This window comes from Parasteatoda tepidariorum, chromosome 7 (assembly GCF_982258835.1).
Source record: "Parasteatoda tepidariorum strain Cologne lab strain chromosome 7, Ptep-v5.0, whole genome shotgun sequence".
NCBI classification, from domain to species: Eukaryota; Metazoa; Arthropoda; class Arachnida; order Araneae; family Theridiidae; genus Parasteatoda; species Parasteatoda tepidariorum.
Window position 1 is genome coordinate 68,929,771 of NC_141761.1, and position 18,934 is coordinate 68,948,704.

General features: G+C 31.4%; 1 protein-coding gene across 2 annotated transcripts in view; it reads right to left on the reverse strand.

The window, feature by feature from the left end:
- Positions 1-1,189: 1,189 nt before the first annotated feature.
- The window catches only part of LOC107447200 (voltage-gated potassium channel subunit beta-2-like), an 82,355-nt gene continuing 64,610 nt past the window's right edge, over positions 1,190-18,934 (reverse strand). Inside the window, exons 10-16 of one of the 2 annotated variants that reach the window (XM_087168021.1) lie at positions 18,007-18,093; positions 16,195-16,280; positions 14,307-14,427; positions 9,754-9,848; positions 5,467-5,593; positions 3,326-3,414; positions 1,190-2,460 (exon numbers count right to left, since the gene is read on the reverse strand). In XM_087168021.1, coding sequence (XP_087024147.1) covers positions 2,374-2,460; positions 3,326-3,414; positions 5,467-5,593; positions 9,754-9,848; positions 14,307-14,427; positions 16,195-16,280; positions 18,007-18,093 — 692 coding nt within the window. In that variant the 3' untranslated portion in view covers positions 1,190-2,373. Of the gene's footprint in view, positions 2,461-3,325; positions 3,415-5,466; positions 5,594-9,747; positions 9,849-14,306; positions 14,428-16,194; positions 16,281-18,006; positions 18,094-18,934 lie in introns of both variants that reach the window. The other variant, XM_087168020.1, reaches the window with a different exon arrangement.

Genomic DNA, 18,934 nt, shown 5'->3' on the forward strand with positions numbered 1-18,934 from the left:
GGAAAACTTCCATTAAGCCTTTATCCCACTGTAGAATAGTTTCATAAAAACAAATTACTTGATTATTCTTATATAGAACATCTAAATATGATAATTTTTGTTCCGTTCCGTCATCGTGCGAAAGGTTGCTTAGTATAAAAGAGATTTCCCTCTGATCCGCAGGCTACGTTCATTCGCTAAAACACTGCGTGCCACCCATAGAATAATTTCTTTATACTTATGCAGTATGTTGATCTAGTTGAGAGTAATTTAGATAATAGCGAAGGAACAAAAAAAAGCATGAATTAATTAAGGTAAAAATTTTTTCGTCCTTTTTCAATAAACTAAAACAGTTTAAAAATCGAAGATAATCTCCTTACTTGTAAAAAAAATTTCCATCATTCTGACAGATTTTGTTTTATTCGCTTAAAAAATGTATTTTTCACATTGAAGTGTTTGTTGCTCGAAAATCAAGAGGTTTGTATTTTAATAATGAATTTTTTTTGATACATTTAACAACTGGCCTTTTTAAAGAACTAAATTTTATTAAATAATTTAGTAATGAATCACAAATGACAATCCATATTTGCATTAAAATTTGATCTGTCTATTGTAGCAGTTTTTTTAAAATATATATGAACATATATTTTGAGAAAATGGTATTAACGTGTTTAAAAGAATGTTACTTTAATTTGGAATTTTCTTTATTCTTAGGAAATATTAATTACGATTTAGGTATCTATTTCAGTATTTCTTTGTTTAAGGATTCAAATAATGTTTCATTTAAAATAATAACAAAATGGAAAAAGAGCTTGTAAATTAAAGTAAAAGAATATTCTTTCATTTTTAATAGATTTATAGATATTTCCTAGAAATCCAGTCTTTTCTTTCACTTAAATATAAATTAATTGTTCTTTAGTTCAATCGTATAATTCATTACTAATGCATGTACATGTTATCTTATCTAATATATTTATTAGAAATTTAAATTTATAAATTTTTAAAAATGAATTTTTTGTTCTGATAGTCAATTATATATTCTATTATATTATTTTAATACAAAAGAATTTCTTCTCAAATTTAACTGAAGATAGCTAATTTTTTATATTAAATTTAAGTAAAAGATAATTTATAAATGAATTTTCACTTAATTAGTTTTTACTATCACGTAAAAAACACTGAACGGATTTTTTCCTTTTCCCCCCCCCCGTTTTTTTCATGATTTTCCGTATTTTTAGCTATTAAGATGTTTTTTTATTTATATCAGCTTTATTCAATTATCGATCTTTTTCTTCAATACTGTCAAATGATCAAAATATTTTGCCGGAACAGATGCAGGAATATACAACATCTCTTTTATTGAAATTAAAATTAATCAGCTATTTACTAATAAGTGGAGAATACGGTATTTCATTTAATTGCCATCAAAATCTGTAAGAATGGGATCATCGAAACCTCTCTAAAAATTATTGGGTGGTCCAGAAAATGATTTTGGTTTTTTATTGTGAAATAAAATCAAATTTTCATGATCCCATGATGATTGATAATCTTATCAGTAAAATCAACTTATAAGTAAAAAAACTCAACCGAGTGTGATTTGAGGTCATCGTTATTACTGAAATTCTTACAATTTAAAAAGCTTTGTTAACTTTGAAATAAAAAAAAAATGGCCAGAGTAATCGTATTCTACCACGACAATGTGAGGCTACAGATATATTTAGCGTTCAAAATCATTGGAGATAGGTTGGGAAGTGATGTATCGCCCTCCATATAGCTCCGACCATTCACCAGTAGATTACCATTCGTTTCGAAGTTTACAAAACTTTATCAATGGTAAAAATTTCAGTGACAATGATGACCTCAAATGGAACTTTGCTGAGCTTTTCTGATAAGAACTAGAAGCTTTAAGAGCGTGAGATCATGAAGGTCAAAAGGTCATAGAACAGAATGGAAGATATTTGACTGATTAAAGTTAATTTATCTGCATACAAAAATTTGCTTTTTATTTCACACGTAAAGCTAAAATTTCCACCTCATTATGTTAACCGAAATTTAACCTCCTTTTCCAAAATGATGAGAACGGAACTAACATTGGTTTTTCAAAGCACCGGCTCATACCGTGAATGGGAAGAAATGTCATGGCCAAAGAGCAGCCATTTTGTGTGAACAGTATACCATTCAAAAAATGCAAATTCCTCATTGAATAACACAGTTACTGAGAAGGTTATCAAAGAAACCTCTAGGTGGTTCTTCGGGCGATTTGCTGCCATCGATTCCGCTGTCTTCCCTGATGGCTTCAAGACGTGCCACACCCTCTTCCACTTCCAAAATCGAGGCAGTTCCAGGAAGTAAAGGACTCCTAGACAGCGGCAAGGAATCCTTTTGTAGCAGCAGTCACCTTTGAACAGGCACTCGAATAGGCTTGTTGTCCAGAATTTTCTCAATTTCGTTGATGAGGCCCGTTGTTAATCTTGGTAGCAGCTTCGAGAAAAAGGAGGGAAAAATCATTAAAAAGCATTTGTGTTCTGTGCAGTAGTTCCCAACTAGAGATGAGTTCGAACTTGCTTTTGGAGGTCCGAGCCCAAAGAATTTTAAACAGAGCCCACCGCAGCCAACAGAATTTTAATCTGAGCCCGAGGTACTAAAGATTACGTAAAGCCTAAATCCGTTCGAGCTCGAAATATAGGTTGGAAAAAGGCCAAAGATTGAAATTTTCCGGTCTGACCACTTGAATTTTGATGTTTAAACAAAGAAATTAGTCATTGAAACATTTTTATTACTGACCAATAAAAAAAAGCAAAGAGAAAAGCTTAACCGTCTGAAACTTCAATATGACTAAAATAAAAATTAGAAAAGTAAATCAAAGTCTTAAACTAAATAAAAGTTATTTAACAATTAGTGCTCTCATAAAGCGAAAGTACTGAGCTGAAATAGTATATAGCTGTAATTTTTTATACCACAAAAATATATATTTTTATATTTTATAACTAAACCAAACGTTTGTTTAAAAGTAGTAAAAAGATTTTTCAAAAATTTTAGCCTGAATCCAAGTCCACCCAAACCCAAATCGTTTTTTGGTAAACGAGCTCATCTCATTTCTATTCTCAACCTTCTTAGTTCTGACGAAGACTAAGGTTCATTAACTAATAAATATACTAGTTAAAAATATTATGACAAATATACATCTATTATATGCGTTACAGCCCAGTGCCGCTCCGTCCACGGTTCACTTGCGGGCCACGGCCGATAGGTTGGGAACCACTATATTAGAGTACTGTTGTAAAAAATAACTGAATCGATAGAAGAGGAAACAAAAAATCGATTTTTAAATGAAAAAAAAATGTACCTGAAGGGCATGTAAGTGTTCATACAGTTGCTCAGGTGTTGAAGCTCCTACTAACACACAATGAACATTTTCATTTTTCAGGCACCAAGCTAGATGGAAGAAAAAATTCGTTTGTTAAAATAAATGAAATAAATTTCGTTTAATTTAATAGGATTTAAAGAACAATTGGCAACTTAATTTCTAAAAAGTTGAGGTTGCTCGTAACACAGTACATCTTATTTATATGAGAATAACAAAATGTTATGAATTATGTAAAAAAGTAATTAAATAAACGTAAATAAGTAGAGAACTATTTTATTGCTTAACTCTTTAGGAGACTCCGCCCTCTGTTCGCTTCGCTCACCAACCTCTGCGGTTGCTTTTCATTCATCATTGAAGATCAAGAGGGACGAACGGTTTGTATCTGTTACGGCCAAAGCCCTAAGTCCGGCCACTTCGCGAATTGGCTGGCCATTTCGCACTTTGGCCATACCTCTCGGCCGAAGTGCAATGTAATTGAAACGATCAGTAAATATTCTACTTTTGCAGGCCATTTCGCGAAGTGGCCACGATGTTCCGGCCAAAACGCGATGTGCTCATTCAAGAATGCTCGGTAGGTGGCACATCTGCAATTCCGGCGGGAATGTGCCACGTGGCGACATTTGTCTGTTGCTTCTTGATTCTTCCACAGCATCTTTTGTATTTCTAAGAACTTATACTTAACAGAAAAAAAAATTGTAGTGGTATGTTTTTTCACATACCGGGTGGTACGGTGGGACCACAATTTTTTTAATATTTGTTTTATTAAAAAGTTAATTTGCTAGCATTGTCCATTTCATTTTCTTTTTTAATTTAAAAATATAGATCTTCTAATTTAAAAATATAAAAAAACAAGTTTTGAAATTAAATTTTAAAAAATTAAATTTTTTACTTTGTTTCAAATGGCCACATCCCACCACAGTTAGTAATTTTTAAAGAATGAAGTTATGGTTATACAGAGCCAATAATACGTGCCAATATACGTGCCAATGATACGTGCCAATAATACCTCCAACAGCCTCTGCCAACTTTTCTTCCTCCCATGCCACTTCGCGATTTGGGCGGCCAATTCCCGAAATCAAGAAAATATCGGACATTGGTCAGCCAATTTACAGCGTTCTTAGCCATTTCGCAATTTGGCCGGCCAATTCACGAAGTGGCCGAATTCGGGGTTCGGCCGTAACATATCCATTTTTTACAAAAATTACGATTGGATTACCATCTGTCACAATTCGAAAATGACCGAATTTTGATAAAACAATAACATAGAAAATCGATCCCCATATATCCTAAGACTTATAACTCAGTGAAGATGTGCCGTGCTGTATAAAAACATTTCCTGGCAGGGCACAAATTTGTTTTTTTCGAAATCAGCTTCATTGGACGAGAAACCGGTTTTTTTCCTTGATATTTTTAAAAATTTTTTTCCTTCTTAAAACATAATTTTGTTTACTAAATATATAATTATTATAATTATATCTAAGCATATTTCATTTACATGTTAATCGTAACGGAAAATAAAGAGACGCATTATAGCAGCTAATCGTTACCTTCACGGCTTAATAACATTTCTAAAGTCAAAATTAGTCAAAAGACGAACAAAAATAATGCTATATATAACAATCATTAGAACTTTTTTAACTTATGGATTTGAAGCATGGCCATTAACCAAATAACAAACAGACCTACTTGCTGCTTTTGAGAGAAAAGACTTGAGAAAAATTTTCAGTCCTATAAATGTGGAAGACTTATGGAGACAACGACATAATTTTGAGCTATATAGGCTTTTTAAGGAAGCTGAATTTAAAACATACATCAAAATAAGTCGCTTAAAGCTTGCACACCACATCTATTGAATTTTAGAGATTTTTCAACTTTTTTATTAGAAGCAAAACGATTTTTTTTTTGTTTTTTCGACACTAATTTTTTCGCGGATTTCAAAATATGCAATATATTTTATAACATAAATTATTTATAACACAAAATATTATTGGAATTATGTGGTGAGAGTGTTAATAAATAAATAATAAATCTTAGTTAGATCAAACGCAATATCAAAATCAATCCGCCATTAAAATAAAAGGCTTTACGGCATTTGAGATAAGAGTTAAGAGATTCATTACCTATCGTAAGTTGAGTTGATGTGCAACCAACTTTTTCTGCCAGTACTGAGAGCTCTTGGAGCTTGGACTGGTGACGAGGACTTCTTCCCTCCTCTGGACAAGTGCTCTTGTCTTGCATTGTATAATTCTGGGGGAAATGAAATAAATTAAGGCAGAACTTGGTTTTAGCACAAAAATTATTCAGATACTCAACCTAGTTTGCACTGCCTGAAATTTTGGAGCTTTTTAAACCATATTACCTTTCAAATCTTCAACCGGGATAAGGTGTTAAGCTGGATCACATTATCGTTCAATTTGACCTTAAACGATACTATAGTTCAACTTGAATGGAAACGTTGTCAAAGCATGTCAAAGTTGCAGAAAATTCACGTCGTATAATTGTTTAATTTTAATTTTAAGTTTAGCACTTTCAGGTTTTTACGTTTTTACTCCTGTACTTTATACTTCTATGCTTCTTTGCTGTAAGTTTGTGGAATGTGGCAATATATTGTTTGGAGGTTTTACTAGCCAGCTTACTTTTCGATGTTTTTCTTCTTTCTCTTGGATGTAGTAGCATTCTATGCCGATAGATGGCGGTCGGTAATGTTTAATCAAGTTTAATCTGAGATTATGTAAGTAACGACAGAGATTGTATGGGATTAGACCAAAACAGTCGATTTTCCAGGAGCATTCCCAAATTGTATTATGTGTTTATACACAGGGACCTATCAAGACAAATTCAGGCCCAAGACTCACCATGACTGGCCCCTTACAAGATATTTTGAAATTAAACTACTGAAGAGTAGTCCTATATTAAATATCTATTGAAAAATAATCTATTGAATTGCATGATTCAAGCGAAACATTCTAAGAAATTTTGAAAGCAGACAATTGAAGATTATTTTTCTAAGATAAGGCTTACGTATCCATAAATCAAAGCAAAATATAAAACAGCAAAATAATGTTATATCAAAATAAAAATAGTTTGGTGGCCACAAATTATTGAAATCAGTGATTTTTGCTAAAAGTCACTGATTTTTATTTAATACTGTCTGTTGTAACATTGTTTTTTATTTAATACTTAAGCCAACACAAAGCTAGCCCACCTTTCATTAGACTATTTACTAATTTTTGAGTACCCTCGGAAATTGTGGGCCCTAGTCCCATGCCTATTGGACCTTGGTGATAATCAGGCCCTGTTTATACATAAATCAAGTGTTGTGTAAATATCGAATTAATGGCAAACACAAACTAATTGAACATAACCCGCCTTTCCCAACAACGTAGAGAAACAAAGAACTCATTCCAGTGAAGTTGCTTTTGGGTGTTTTTTAACTTCCTCTTGGTGCTTAACTTATTTAATTGATGAATTTATATGCAGGGTGCGCTGTCATCACCCTTTATATATGTTTTTCGAAACCTATTCAGAAATGGTGTAGAAAAATAAATATATTATTAGCTACAAATTAGTATTTAAGCGAGGAAAAGGTAAAAAAGCTATCTAAATTTATGAAATCACTAGTGAGGAGGGCGAGATAAGACAATCAAAACCAATTGATTGCCTGATGAAACTTGGATGAGTTTCAAATAATCGCACTTCAATACTTTGCTGTAGCTTTCCAGCAAAAGAAACAGTTTTTTTATGTTTTCAGTTTCGTCTTCCTCACTAGTGATTCGACAGATTTCAATGGCTTTGTTGTATTTTTTCTTGAGTTTTGACATCTAATAAGCATAGTTTTCAAATTTTATTTTGACAATAGAAAGGATTCTAAAAAGTTTATATTAAGAGCATTTATCTATGCGTACATTCGAATTTATTCGGTGTCGTTTCAATTGTAGTTCTATTAACCAGTGTTACTTTAGAAAACAGTCCATAAAATGTTGCCATCAATTTAGAGACATTTATGATCTTCAGTTAGGACTTCAAAATTCTTCATGATTTAAATAGTTCGTAAAACTAAAAACATCTTACATTAATATACTTACTGACGAATTGTGAAATATGGAACTATTCCTTAAAACTTTTTTCGACTTGCAAAGTGAGTTTCATTCGTGCTGCGTTTCATTTCAATAATAATTTAAATTTTTTTAGCGATAAGATCGATATATTTTAACAATGCAAAAGAGAGAGAGAGAGAGAGAGAGAGAGAGAGAGAGAGAGAGAGGCCTTATAGACTACCTATGGCTTTCCTTGTTTCTGTATTTTACCATACATTCCTCATCTTAATTATGACCCTCATCAGATTCCAATAGACCTATAGGAGAAGTTATGAATATCTAAACCATATTTTTTCTCTCTGAAATTTAACTATGATAAATTTATCGGCATCTAATAATTGATTCTTTGGACAACGTTCCTACTACCATTAGCTCAAACATGTAAGAATCTTGCGCGCTTATCATATTGAAACTTTTATGAGCGATGTTTTTAAAAGCTCACAATTAATTGACTATATTCTGAACCTTTTTGTTAACTTGGGAACTTTGCTTTTCATTGTTCAAATAAAACAGTGTATGAAATATGAAATGAATTATGTAAAGACAAAACTCATATCTTGTGAATGGAACTAATAGGAATATAAGGTATACCATAGAAATGTCTTATTTTCGTTTGAAGTAAAGCCATACAGAAGCCAGCTGGTATTGTACTACTAAAAAGGGAATTTTTACAGTTCTTCTTCTTCTTCTTCTTCAGCACGACAGCCCCTTACAGACCTTGGCTGCCTCAACCACACGTAGCCTCCAACGCCTCCCGTCCATGGCGACTTTTTTCCAGTTGTTTATCTTTAATACTTTTAGATCTTTAGCAGTGTCATCCAGCCATCTAGTTGGAGATCTTCCTCTAGCCCGAGATCCCGAAGGATTTTTAAAGGTGACGATTCGTACTGCATTATTTTCTGGATCTCTCCAGAAGTTGTAAGTCAAAGTTGTATCTGATTCGCCAACTGCCTCTTTCCTGTACTGGGCCAAAAATATTTCTAAGGATTTTCCTTTCAAAAACACCAAGAGTACGCTGAGTGTCTGCGTTTAGTGTCCATGTTTCACTTGCATAGAGCAATACAGGTTGAATAAGAGTCTTATAAATTTTAATTTTAGTTTTTTGACTGATTAGGCTTGATCTTAATTGTTTTCTTAGTCCATAGAAACGCTTGTTTGCCATTTTAATTCTGTTGTCTTCTACTGTTTTTCTGCTGTTTTGGTTATTGATCATTGTTCCAAGGAATTTGAATTCATTAATATTTTCAAAGGTGTAACCATTTATGAATAAAGGATCATGATTTACAGTTGTGGCTGGAGATTCCATAAATTTAGTTTTATCTTCATTGATGGTAAGGCCCATATTTGTGGCGGAAGTTTCAAGAGCCAGAAAGGCCTCTATTTTTACAGTTCACTAGTTGTATTATTATGGAAAATTTTCAGAATTTTAAGTTATGCAATTGTTTAAGTGAAAAATAATTTCAAAATACACTTATTTTTTCCAATACTTGAATAATTCCATCAAACACTACATTAAAAATACCATTTATTAATTTTTTGGGACGGTTGATAATAATTTTGTAGGCGGAGAAAAAAAAATTTAGAAAAATTACCGTACCGAATGGTAAAATGAATTTAAAAAAACAACAACATAATTCTGGTTATTTAAACTGAAATATACGTTCTTTAAAATCATTTATTTGGTAATTTTTCCTTTTATATGGTAACGGTTTACCGGAAATTCTGGTCTCCCAAGTTATAGTTCCCATTACCCCTCATTTTGTAAGAAATACAATATTGAAAAGTAAATTTAACCGAATTAATGGCTTATTTGCCATGCTTTAAGGTTTCAAGATAAAATTACCAGATTTTAAGACAATTACCAATTTTTTCATACATTATAAAACGATATTTTATTTTAAATTTTATAATCTAATAAAAATAAATTTCATAATTTTTTTAATTTATTTTACATTTTTTAAAATAAAAATCATTAGCAATGCGCTTCGAAAAAAAATACCGCTCTTTTTGGTGTTACCATACAGTCAGAAACACGGTAAAGTTTACCATGAAAAGAAGGAAAAAAAATCTTTTTTTTATAATTTCTTAATGATTCAGTATCATTAATTTCCTTACAGACAAAATTGAAAGATAAGCATAATTTAAAAATAAATAAATATAAGGAAATGGAAAACATAAATACTTGTCCGTAACTTCATAAACGCTTTTCACAACAGCATGCAGATTTAGACACTGCTTTAAAATACATTTTCTCTTCAATCTTCTAAATCTACTGAAATATGAAATAAATTCTTCAATACCAACCCTGACCTTGACAGAACCCCTAGATAGGAGATGCACCCCTTCATCAAATTTTCCAGTATACATTCCGAAGGCTTGTGGTGACCAAGTCATCGTACCGATACCTGATAAAACACAAAACAATCATATCAATTCAAATTGTTTTTAAAATGTAAAGGTTCTGATTATAAATTAGGAAGAAGAAGCTGAGTTTTTGAATGTTCTTTTTCATAATAAAATTCATAACTGTAACTTTACCAAATGAAAAGGACACGGTTAATTGCTAATGCTTTTGTATTCCTTACTAACTCTAACTGCCCACGATTCCATTTTAGGGTTGCTTTTAAAAACGCACAAATGCATCATAAATACCTTTGACAGGTATTTATGATGCCTGTCAAAGGTATTTATGTCTTGGTATCTTAAAGCTTGCCTGTCAAAGGTATCTTAAAGGTGTCAAGGGTCCATAGCCTGGTTGCCAGGGTGCTGGACTCACGTTCGTGAGATCTGGAGATCATTTTCAGCCGGACGAAGACTCCCCGTGTAGTAAATGGTGACTGCTACACGCTAAATCTGTTGCACCAGAAAGTTCTTTATGTTCCCATAACAAATTATGCTTTTGGGGGTACTAAATTGGAGATTGATCGTTCTCTGGTTCAGGCTAAAATTACGATCTGTGGAAGGAAGAAAGGGATGTATGAATGGGTCCGCTCTACAAACAGGTGTCACCTACTGTTTGTCTAAGATAGGTACTCTTCCAGACATTCGTCTGGAGCTGTGGCGGTGACTATGGTAACGAGGTATGATTATTTCAAGTAGGGATGCGTGATCCCTCTTTAGGACTGGTTTCGGTGACTGGTGGAAACTTCTCCTACTGGTGGCTGAGTCAGTCAATCAGGTATACTTCCCATACCCCATACAAGCTATCATAGAAGCTACCCTCCCTAAAATGCCCTCTTCTTGTTTCCATAGCACCAGACTGCCGCAGACTTTGTGGCGGTCAGAAGCCCTATCTTAGACAAACAGTATGTGGGAGGCAGAAGTCGAATTCTTGGCCATTGAACAATAACAATCGCACCCCTTGCCTTAAAGACCAACGACGACAACAATTACTTTTGACAAATGTATCTTAACCAGGTTAGTAGACTCTTAAAAATAGTGATGCAGTCAAGTGTTAATAAATTATATTGATAGAAGTATTTAAATATGAAACCTTGGTCAAGTGGACACTCTTAGGATCGAATTAATTGTCCATTTATGGAAAGGGTACACTATTAACGCAGGTTCACGCTATAAACTGTTTTTAGAATAATTGCTATCATATAGAAATAATTAAATAATCTATGTTAACTATTTAAATTGATATTTATTTAAATTTAAAAAAAATATAATATTAACAGTGCAAAAATAGTAGATAGAGAAATTTGATAATGCCTTTGCTTTTTATTCACTCAGTTCGTTTTAAAGAGCTGCTACTTACCATATCTTCATGATACATTTTTGACTCACTTAGCATTTTTATATCAATTTCATCATTTTTGGATAGATAAAATGTATAAGTTCCTCAAATTCAAGTTTGAACATCCTTTAAAGTTTTAACTTTTGGTTCTTTTTCAGAAAGTAACAATTCTGTATCAGTTTCTTCTTTTTCACTTTCGAAATCTTTATTTGCAACCATTTCAACAATTTCTTCTACATTTATATTATTTTTTGTTTTGAAGTTCAATATTCTCGGCAATGTTTATAAAATCATCTATGTTGATAACACATTCTCTAGTCAAGTGAATTGAATTTGCTAATTCAGAAGAGAGATTATCAGAATTTGTATCAGTTATGACGTCTGCAACGATATTGATTTCTGGAGTATCCTTTTTGAAGCCTGACTTAGTGAAATAGTTTAAAATGGTTGAGCTTTTTACTTTTTTCTTCCAGATGAGGAAGTTTATAGGATAACAATTTTTACGTTTTCTTTAATTAGCCCACCTAAGCTCGTAATCAAGTGTTTTAAAACTAGTTATAAATAAAACACTTTGAAATTTTTAGTAACGTCTTAATCAAGTGGTTTTCAAGCAGACGTTACATTTGGAGGAAAGAATACAGTTTTTACTTTTTTCAAATTTATGCTAAGGTGAGCGTTATCAGGAAAAAAAGAACTTTCCTTTCTTTGCAACCCATCTTTTAATCAAGTTCATGCAACCGCTCAGTTATTAAATCCTGGGTCACCTATGCTCTACTGTTTGTTTTCCATTGTGTTCCAAACCTCAATAAATTCATTCCTTAAAAAACAAATGAACTTAGTTGCTTTTCGCATAATTAATAGAAGTTCTTTTTCTGTCGTCATATTTGTGCAAGGTAAACTAAATTTTTCTTTTGACATTTTCACCCCTTTATACCTTTTTATCTTTTATAACACATAGTTTCTCCGGTGATGCCCGATAAAAAAGAACTGTCTCATCCTCTGTCTTATCTTTAACATTTCTTCAGGTACATGGTCCTCAAATAAGAAAAGTAGCTTCTCCAATCATTCTTTAACCGTGCTAGCATCCTCAGAAGTAGTCCCTCCGTTTATTGATTTATCTTTAACATTTCTTTAGGTGCATGGTCCTTAAGTAAGGAAAGTAGCCCCTCCAATCATTCTTTAACCGTGATAGCATCCTCAGAAGTAGTCCCTCCGTTTATTGATTTATCTTTAATATTTCTGTAGGAGTATGGTACTTAAGTAAGGAAAGTAGCTTCTCCAACCATTCTATAACAGTGATAGCATCCTCATAAGTAGTCCCTCCATTTATATCGATTTATCTTTAACATAACTGTCTCATCCTCTGTCTTATATTCAACATTTCTTAAGGTGCATGGTTCTTAAGTAAGGAAAGTAGCTTCTCCAACCATTCTTTAACCGTGATAGCATCCTCAGATGTAGTCTCTCCGTGTATCGATTTATCTTTAACATTTCTCTAGGAGCATGGTTCTTAAGTTAGGAAAATAGCTTCTCCAACCATTCTTTAACCGGGATAGCATCCTCATAAGTAGTCCCTCCGTTTATATCGATTTATCTTTAACATTTCTCTAGGAGCATGGTTCTTAAGTAAGGAAAGTAGCTTCTCCAACCATTCTTTAACCATGTCAGCATCCACAGAAGTAGTCTCTCAGCTTATTGATTTAAAAGAAATCATATGTCTCTTTTGGAATTTTTCTAACTCTCCATTAGAAGCTTTAAAATCCCTTATTCTCAACATCTCAGCTGCCTCTGTAGCTTTTTTTGTAACATCGGTCCTGATGCTGTATATTTATTGCTTCTAACTCGAGAAAAGAATTCAAATACACATCTGTCAACTTTAAATCCAGGTTCCAAAGACATTCTGATTTATTTCTCATTTCCATTATCGCATCATAGTTTGATTAGTTTTTCTTGATTTTTAATAATGTATGCAGCCTGAGTCTTTCCAATTTTAAAGTGTACAGCCAACTATCGGAAACTGTATTTTTGATGCTTAGAATACTCTAAAACATTAATTTTTTCACTTTAAGTTAAAACTTTACGAAGCTTTAATGAATGAAAGGAGATTTGCTCAAAAATGATGATTTTTAAAAAGTTTTATCTTAAATATTCATTCAAAATAATTTTAGACGCAGCTTCAGAGAAATGAAAATGTTTTTTAAATTTACACAGATATTCACGTTAATTATGTGGCACCGAATAGACGCTTGTATTCCTATGTCACTTCCCCAGTCGGTTCCGATACCCAGTCGTTTACTCCCTCTAACACCTCCCCATCGCTTGTAAGGAAATGTGATAATATCTCCTTGATAGCGAACCTTTCGTGATGCAAAGAAAAAAGAACATGGCAATACTCACCTGTAAGACAGCAGGCTTTATTCTTGTTTTCACAATCTATCATTTATCAAAAATCTGAATAAATGTTTGATTTATACGAACATCTCGATGACTAGATTTCTATACTATTTTTATTTTTTTAATCCAAGCTGTGCTAAGTATAATGATCAAACTTATTAGAAGTAGAAGGTAATTTTCATTTGCGGAAGGGGAATTGAGATCCTTTAATACGTCATTTCAACCTGTGGGTCTCAAAACTCAGCCTGTGGGGTCTTATAACTCAAGTGGAGTCCAGATGAAAAGCCAACATATGCCGCTGTTCGAAATATTTCACATGGAAAGTTCTTTCTTTCAATTCTTTTGTTTATCCCTTCTTGGCAAGTTAAAGGAATGTGACAGGATTGATTCTTTAGTACTGAAATAGCTTAGCAATATTTTAAGTTACGGATAAAACAAAAAATGCAAAAAATTGGGGAAAGTTGCATTTTTGTTTTGGAATTGAAAGTCGAAATTATTTTTTTGAAATATAGAGAAAGTGGTATCTGGTTTGAAGAGTTTGGAAATAATGTTTTGGGGCATAAATGACTGTCGGCGTCCAGTTATGGGAGTATCATGTGAGAGAGAGGATACATAATCGTTTATTCACGGGGAATCGAAAAAATGTCACATATTATGGGAAAATTCTGGAGGTTTCATATACTATGGAATAATTCTGGAGGTTTCATTTATTATGGAATAATTCCATTACCTATTTTATGGAATAATTCTGGAAGGTGAATTTCTACTTTTTCTCGTTGAAACATGTGGTATTCTGTTTGTTCAACAAGAGGTGGAATGAGGTTAAATTGGCGAGCCACTGTGTATGCTTCCTGAAACAAAGAAGAAAAATTGAATTTGAAGAGCCTGCTTTATAGATTTGAAACATTTCTTTTTCAATTATTATAAGGAACAATAACAGCTTTTTTTTTTTCAAGAATCGAAGTTAATTCCTGCTCCTCGAGAACGATTTAATTCACTTTAATTTCAATATGTTTTTCAAAATTTGTGTAATTTTATCTGACACATAAAAATCTTTATGAAAATAATATTTGGTTAGAGTTATATCAGTAAATAATTATCAGTTCTCTAGGAATTTAAATCGAAATTTCACACATTTTAATTTGCTAGCACTACAGTTACATCATGTAGCTCAACAAACCCGGTTTATAACAAGTTATTCAAAGGTGTAGTAGCTATAAGTGTAGAGACTATACATATCCGTTCAAATAATTAATATCTGATGGATTAAAAAAAGTTTCTTTTCCGTGTGCTTTACTGTTAGAGTAATTGCTTTAAGAAACTAATTCTTTCTTGCATCTTAGATAAGTTGCTTAGTTGTGACCAAAATTAAGAAGAGAAGGGAGAAAATACTAATAACTGTTTTTCCCTCAGTACTTGTCTCTAAGACAATTGCGGAGCATTCGTGATTATGGGGAGCAGTTATATTTATTAGTTGTCCAATTAAATGACAAATTAATCCCAGAAAATCGACATATATTTAAAACGATGGAAATGGGTGGGATTATAGTCATGCCAACAATCTAAAAGTTTAAAACTTAGCCGCTAAAGTAGCTTGCTGGAAAAGGTTTTAAATTTAATTTAGAGTAATAGTAAAAATAGAATATTTATAACGAGAAAAATGGAATTATTTATAGCGAGATAATTTGTCTTATTAACAAATAAAATTAATATTAAGCATTTAAATAGCAATACAAAATGGCCGCTCTTAATGTATAAATACATTAAGATATATATATATATATGTATATAAACAGATATTTTATTATTTGACAGACTGAAGTAAGTACTCAATAAACTGAATCTAATTTTTTTCTAATTTAACGACATAGAAAAAAAAACATGAAATTTTTGAGTCTGAGAAAGAGAGTAAATCACGTTTTCTTTGAAAAAATACTTTTATTACAATAAAAAAAATGAATTCTTTAAAACTGTATTTGCTTTTCGTTAAATTTAGTCACTCTATGGCTGGTAGTGATCGTTAATTCTGTCCTATAACTCAGAGTTTAATTTTGACTTCATATTTTAAACTGAGAACAGAGAAAGAAAAGTATGGCGAAAACTTCCAGAATGTAGCAAAATGTACTGTTTTACCTTTATGGGAGCACCAAAAAATTCCTTAATTTTTAGTGAAGCACTTTGGTAATCAGTTTGGCAAAATTAGCAATAAAATATGATTTTATAATTTGTGATAAAATATGATAAACATGGTAAAATTTAGAAATTTTTTTTCTTCAGGATACTTTGGAGCATGGTACAAAAACCATTTATTAGGTTAAATTTATTTTTCATCTTTGTATTTTTTACCCAATGTGTGGTCATGAGAACTATAATTTTGAATACCGGTAAACCGTTGCCATATGAACCGAAAAATAACGAATGAATTGTTTAAATACCGTATATTTTGATTTTATTAACCAATTTTTTTAAAACCAGAAACACGGTTGCCATACAGTGCCGTAATTTTACTATAGATTTAATAAAAGTATTAGTTTAGTAATTACATTATTGAGTTATAATTTCTTGAATATTTCACACACATGCGCTTCACAAAATAAAATCAATATTTTTTTTTTTACCATTATTTCCATGGCTGTCCATCGAGACGTACCCCAGTACATAGCCATGCCTTGATTAATACAGTGGGTGAAGGCACGAACAACCTCTGCGAATGAAAAAAATTAAAGTAATATCTGATAGTAAAAAAAAAGCCTTTTGATCGATGAGCTTTATTTTATTTTTCCCAAATAGAGCTTGGAATTTATTAATTTAGTGTGGCATTATGCTCACCCAGGCTATGTTGTGCATGAGTGAGAATTTAATATCCTGTCTTAAAATAATTTTATTGAAATCATAACATTAACTTAACACCATTTGTTTTCAATTTTTAATAATGCGTTATTAGTGTTTTTGGTAGTTTCAAACGAACTACTTTTTCATTTTTTTAGATGTTGCGCAAACTTGTATTATGTTTGAGAAATACATTAGTTGTTAACTAATATAGCTTTAAATTACTAACATATTTGCATGTGTTATATTTCGACCATTATTGAGCAAAATAATGAATAGTAAAAAATTACTATTGCATTGAATTATCATAAAATAAAAAACTTTTTTGATAGTTTTTGATCTGCTTAAAATTTCCCGAGATATGGGGAAGAGCGCAAAAAAAAAGAAGAGAAAAAAAAAGATAAAGAAAATGAAATTAACATTAAAGGGGAAAAACCTTCCACCGTTGTCCCGACCAAACAATTCGACCTGTATTTCGGTTACCCTCTGCCAATTTTAATTTTCTAGAATCTAAATCTGTCGAAAAAAAGGCATGTTTATTCGTCGAAAATATGTTTTTGTGTCAGGATTTGTAATTTAATAGTTAGCAGTAAATATTTAGCATATTTGAAGTCAACGTTTTGAGCCATTAAGATTGACATTTAGTACATGAAAATCCACACATAAGAACAAAAGTTATTCAGAGTGATATATTTTTGTACAATGTATAAGTTTTACCATTCTTAAATAATCAATCATTGTCTTCATTTGAGATCTGAGAACTTAAGTTAGTCGTACAGTGGTTGGAATTTTGATCAATGGTGAATTCGAAATAGCTATAATATGACGATATAAATTTTGCTTGTAGCATTCCGGAGAAGATTAAAACTTGTATTGCGATCTAGAGCTCTTTGGTTGCTCTAGTTAGTCAGAAAGTGGTAAAAAGTTGGTCTCAGTACAGTGAACAAACAAGATTCTATCTCTACGAACATGAAAACGAGTTTATAAGACTATAGTAGTTTTTTTCAAAATATAGGTTTTAAATACTAAATGAAATATAAAAAACAATGTAGTAATGGCTTTATGTTTTGAATATTTTATGAAATATATTCTTTTAAAAATGTCTGTAGATAATAGTACGAAGGGCGAAAAATATAGCGGGAGAAAATATAAATAAATAATTTGTTATGGTACGTAGAAACCTGAAATTTATTTGTCTAGAAAACATTGATAAGAAAGGTTATGAAGAAACAAAAAGAATTCTTGCAGAAAACATTAATAAGTAATACCTTGTATATGAAGGAACAAGAAATATTCGTTAAGAAAATGCTAATAAGTATTTGAAGAAATGGAAAGTATTCGTTCGAAAGTGTTAATTAGTAATATTAGGACAAAAAAAACATGTTTCTCGATGAAATATATCTTTTCGGAAGCTGAGAGAGCTGTTCGCTTTAGATATCGACTTTTTTTTGCTGATAAAAAATCGTCTCTCGCACCAAAAATAATGAGGATAATTAAATTGCATGTTTTACACTCCGGAAAAACCTCGCATAATGCGTACAGTCTCCAGATAAAGAAAAGAAAGCAAATAATATATATGTGTTAATTAACAGTAAGGTTACCTTCCATTGGACACATAGGATCAGCTTTATTTACAAAAATTATATCCACGTAACTTAGTTGAAGTCTTTCTAATGATGACTGCAAACCTAAAATATAAAAATATTATTCGAAAAACTTATTCTTAAAGAAAACATATTTAAAATTTTTCTCATCTGAAATTTGATGATTAAACATTATTGTTTAGTTATTTGAAACAAAACATTGAAGTGCTAGGTTGCTCCCTACTTTGTCAAGTAGAAAAATTACTTACAATTGGTACGAATACTAGTTGAAGGAATATATATTGAATGTAATATTTAATTTCAAATTATTATAATGATTTAAATCAATTTATAAATTTGGACATACAGGAAACCAAAAAAAAGAAAAAAAGAAAGATAGATAGATATAAATAAAGCAAAATACGACATCGTAACACCTTCAGCGTGTGACGTTTCGACTCAAAGATTTCAAACATAAAAATAAAATTACACCAGAACTGATTTACGTAAATTTATTTTCTGATTTATACTCTTTTAATGATAGAATTAAAAAGAAAATAGATTGCAGTTAGAACTCAAAAGTACCATTTTACCAAACAAAAAAATTGCGTAACTTTCATTTTTATTTACTAAAATGTCAATTTTATTCCTATTACAAGCTCGTGTTTCACAGTCAAAAAAATTAACAGACAATTCTTATAAAATAAAGAAAACAAATTTAGTGACAAGAATATTTATAGTGATAGAGATTTTATTTGTAATCGTATGAAAATGATATTTTAAATAATCATAAAAATGTAAAATGAGTTAAAAAATGTACCAGTTTTTACAAGCATGCAATAGACAAGCAGACTCAAATGCTAATAAAATATTTGAAAACATCAAAATAATATTTGACATGCTTCACACACACAAAAAAAGATTCCCTTTTTGGCAGCCAAGTAAA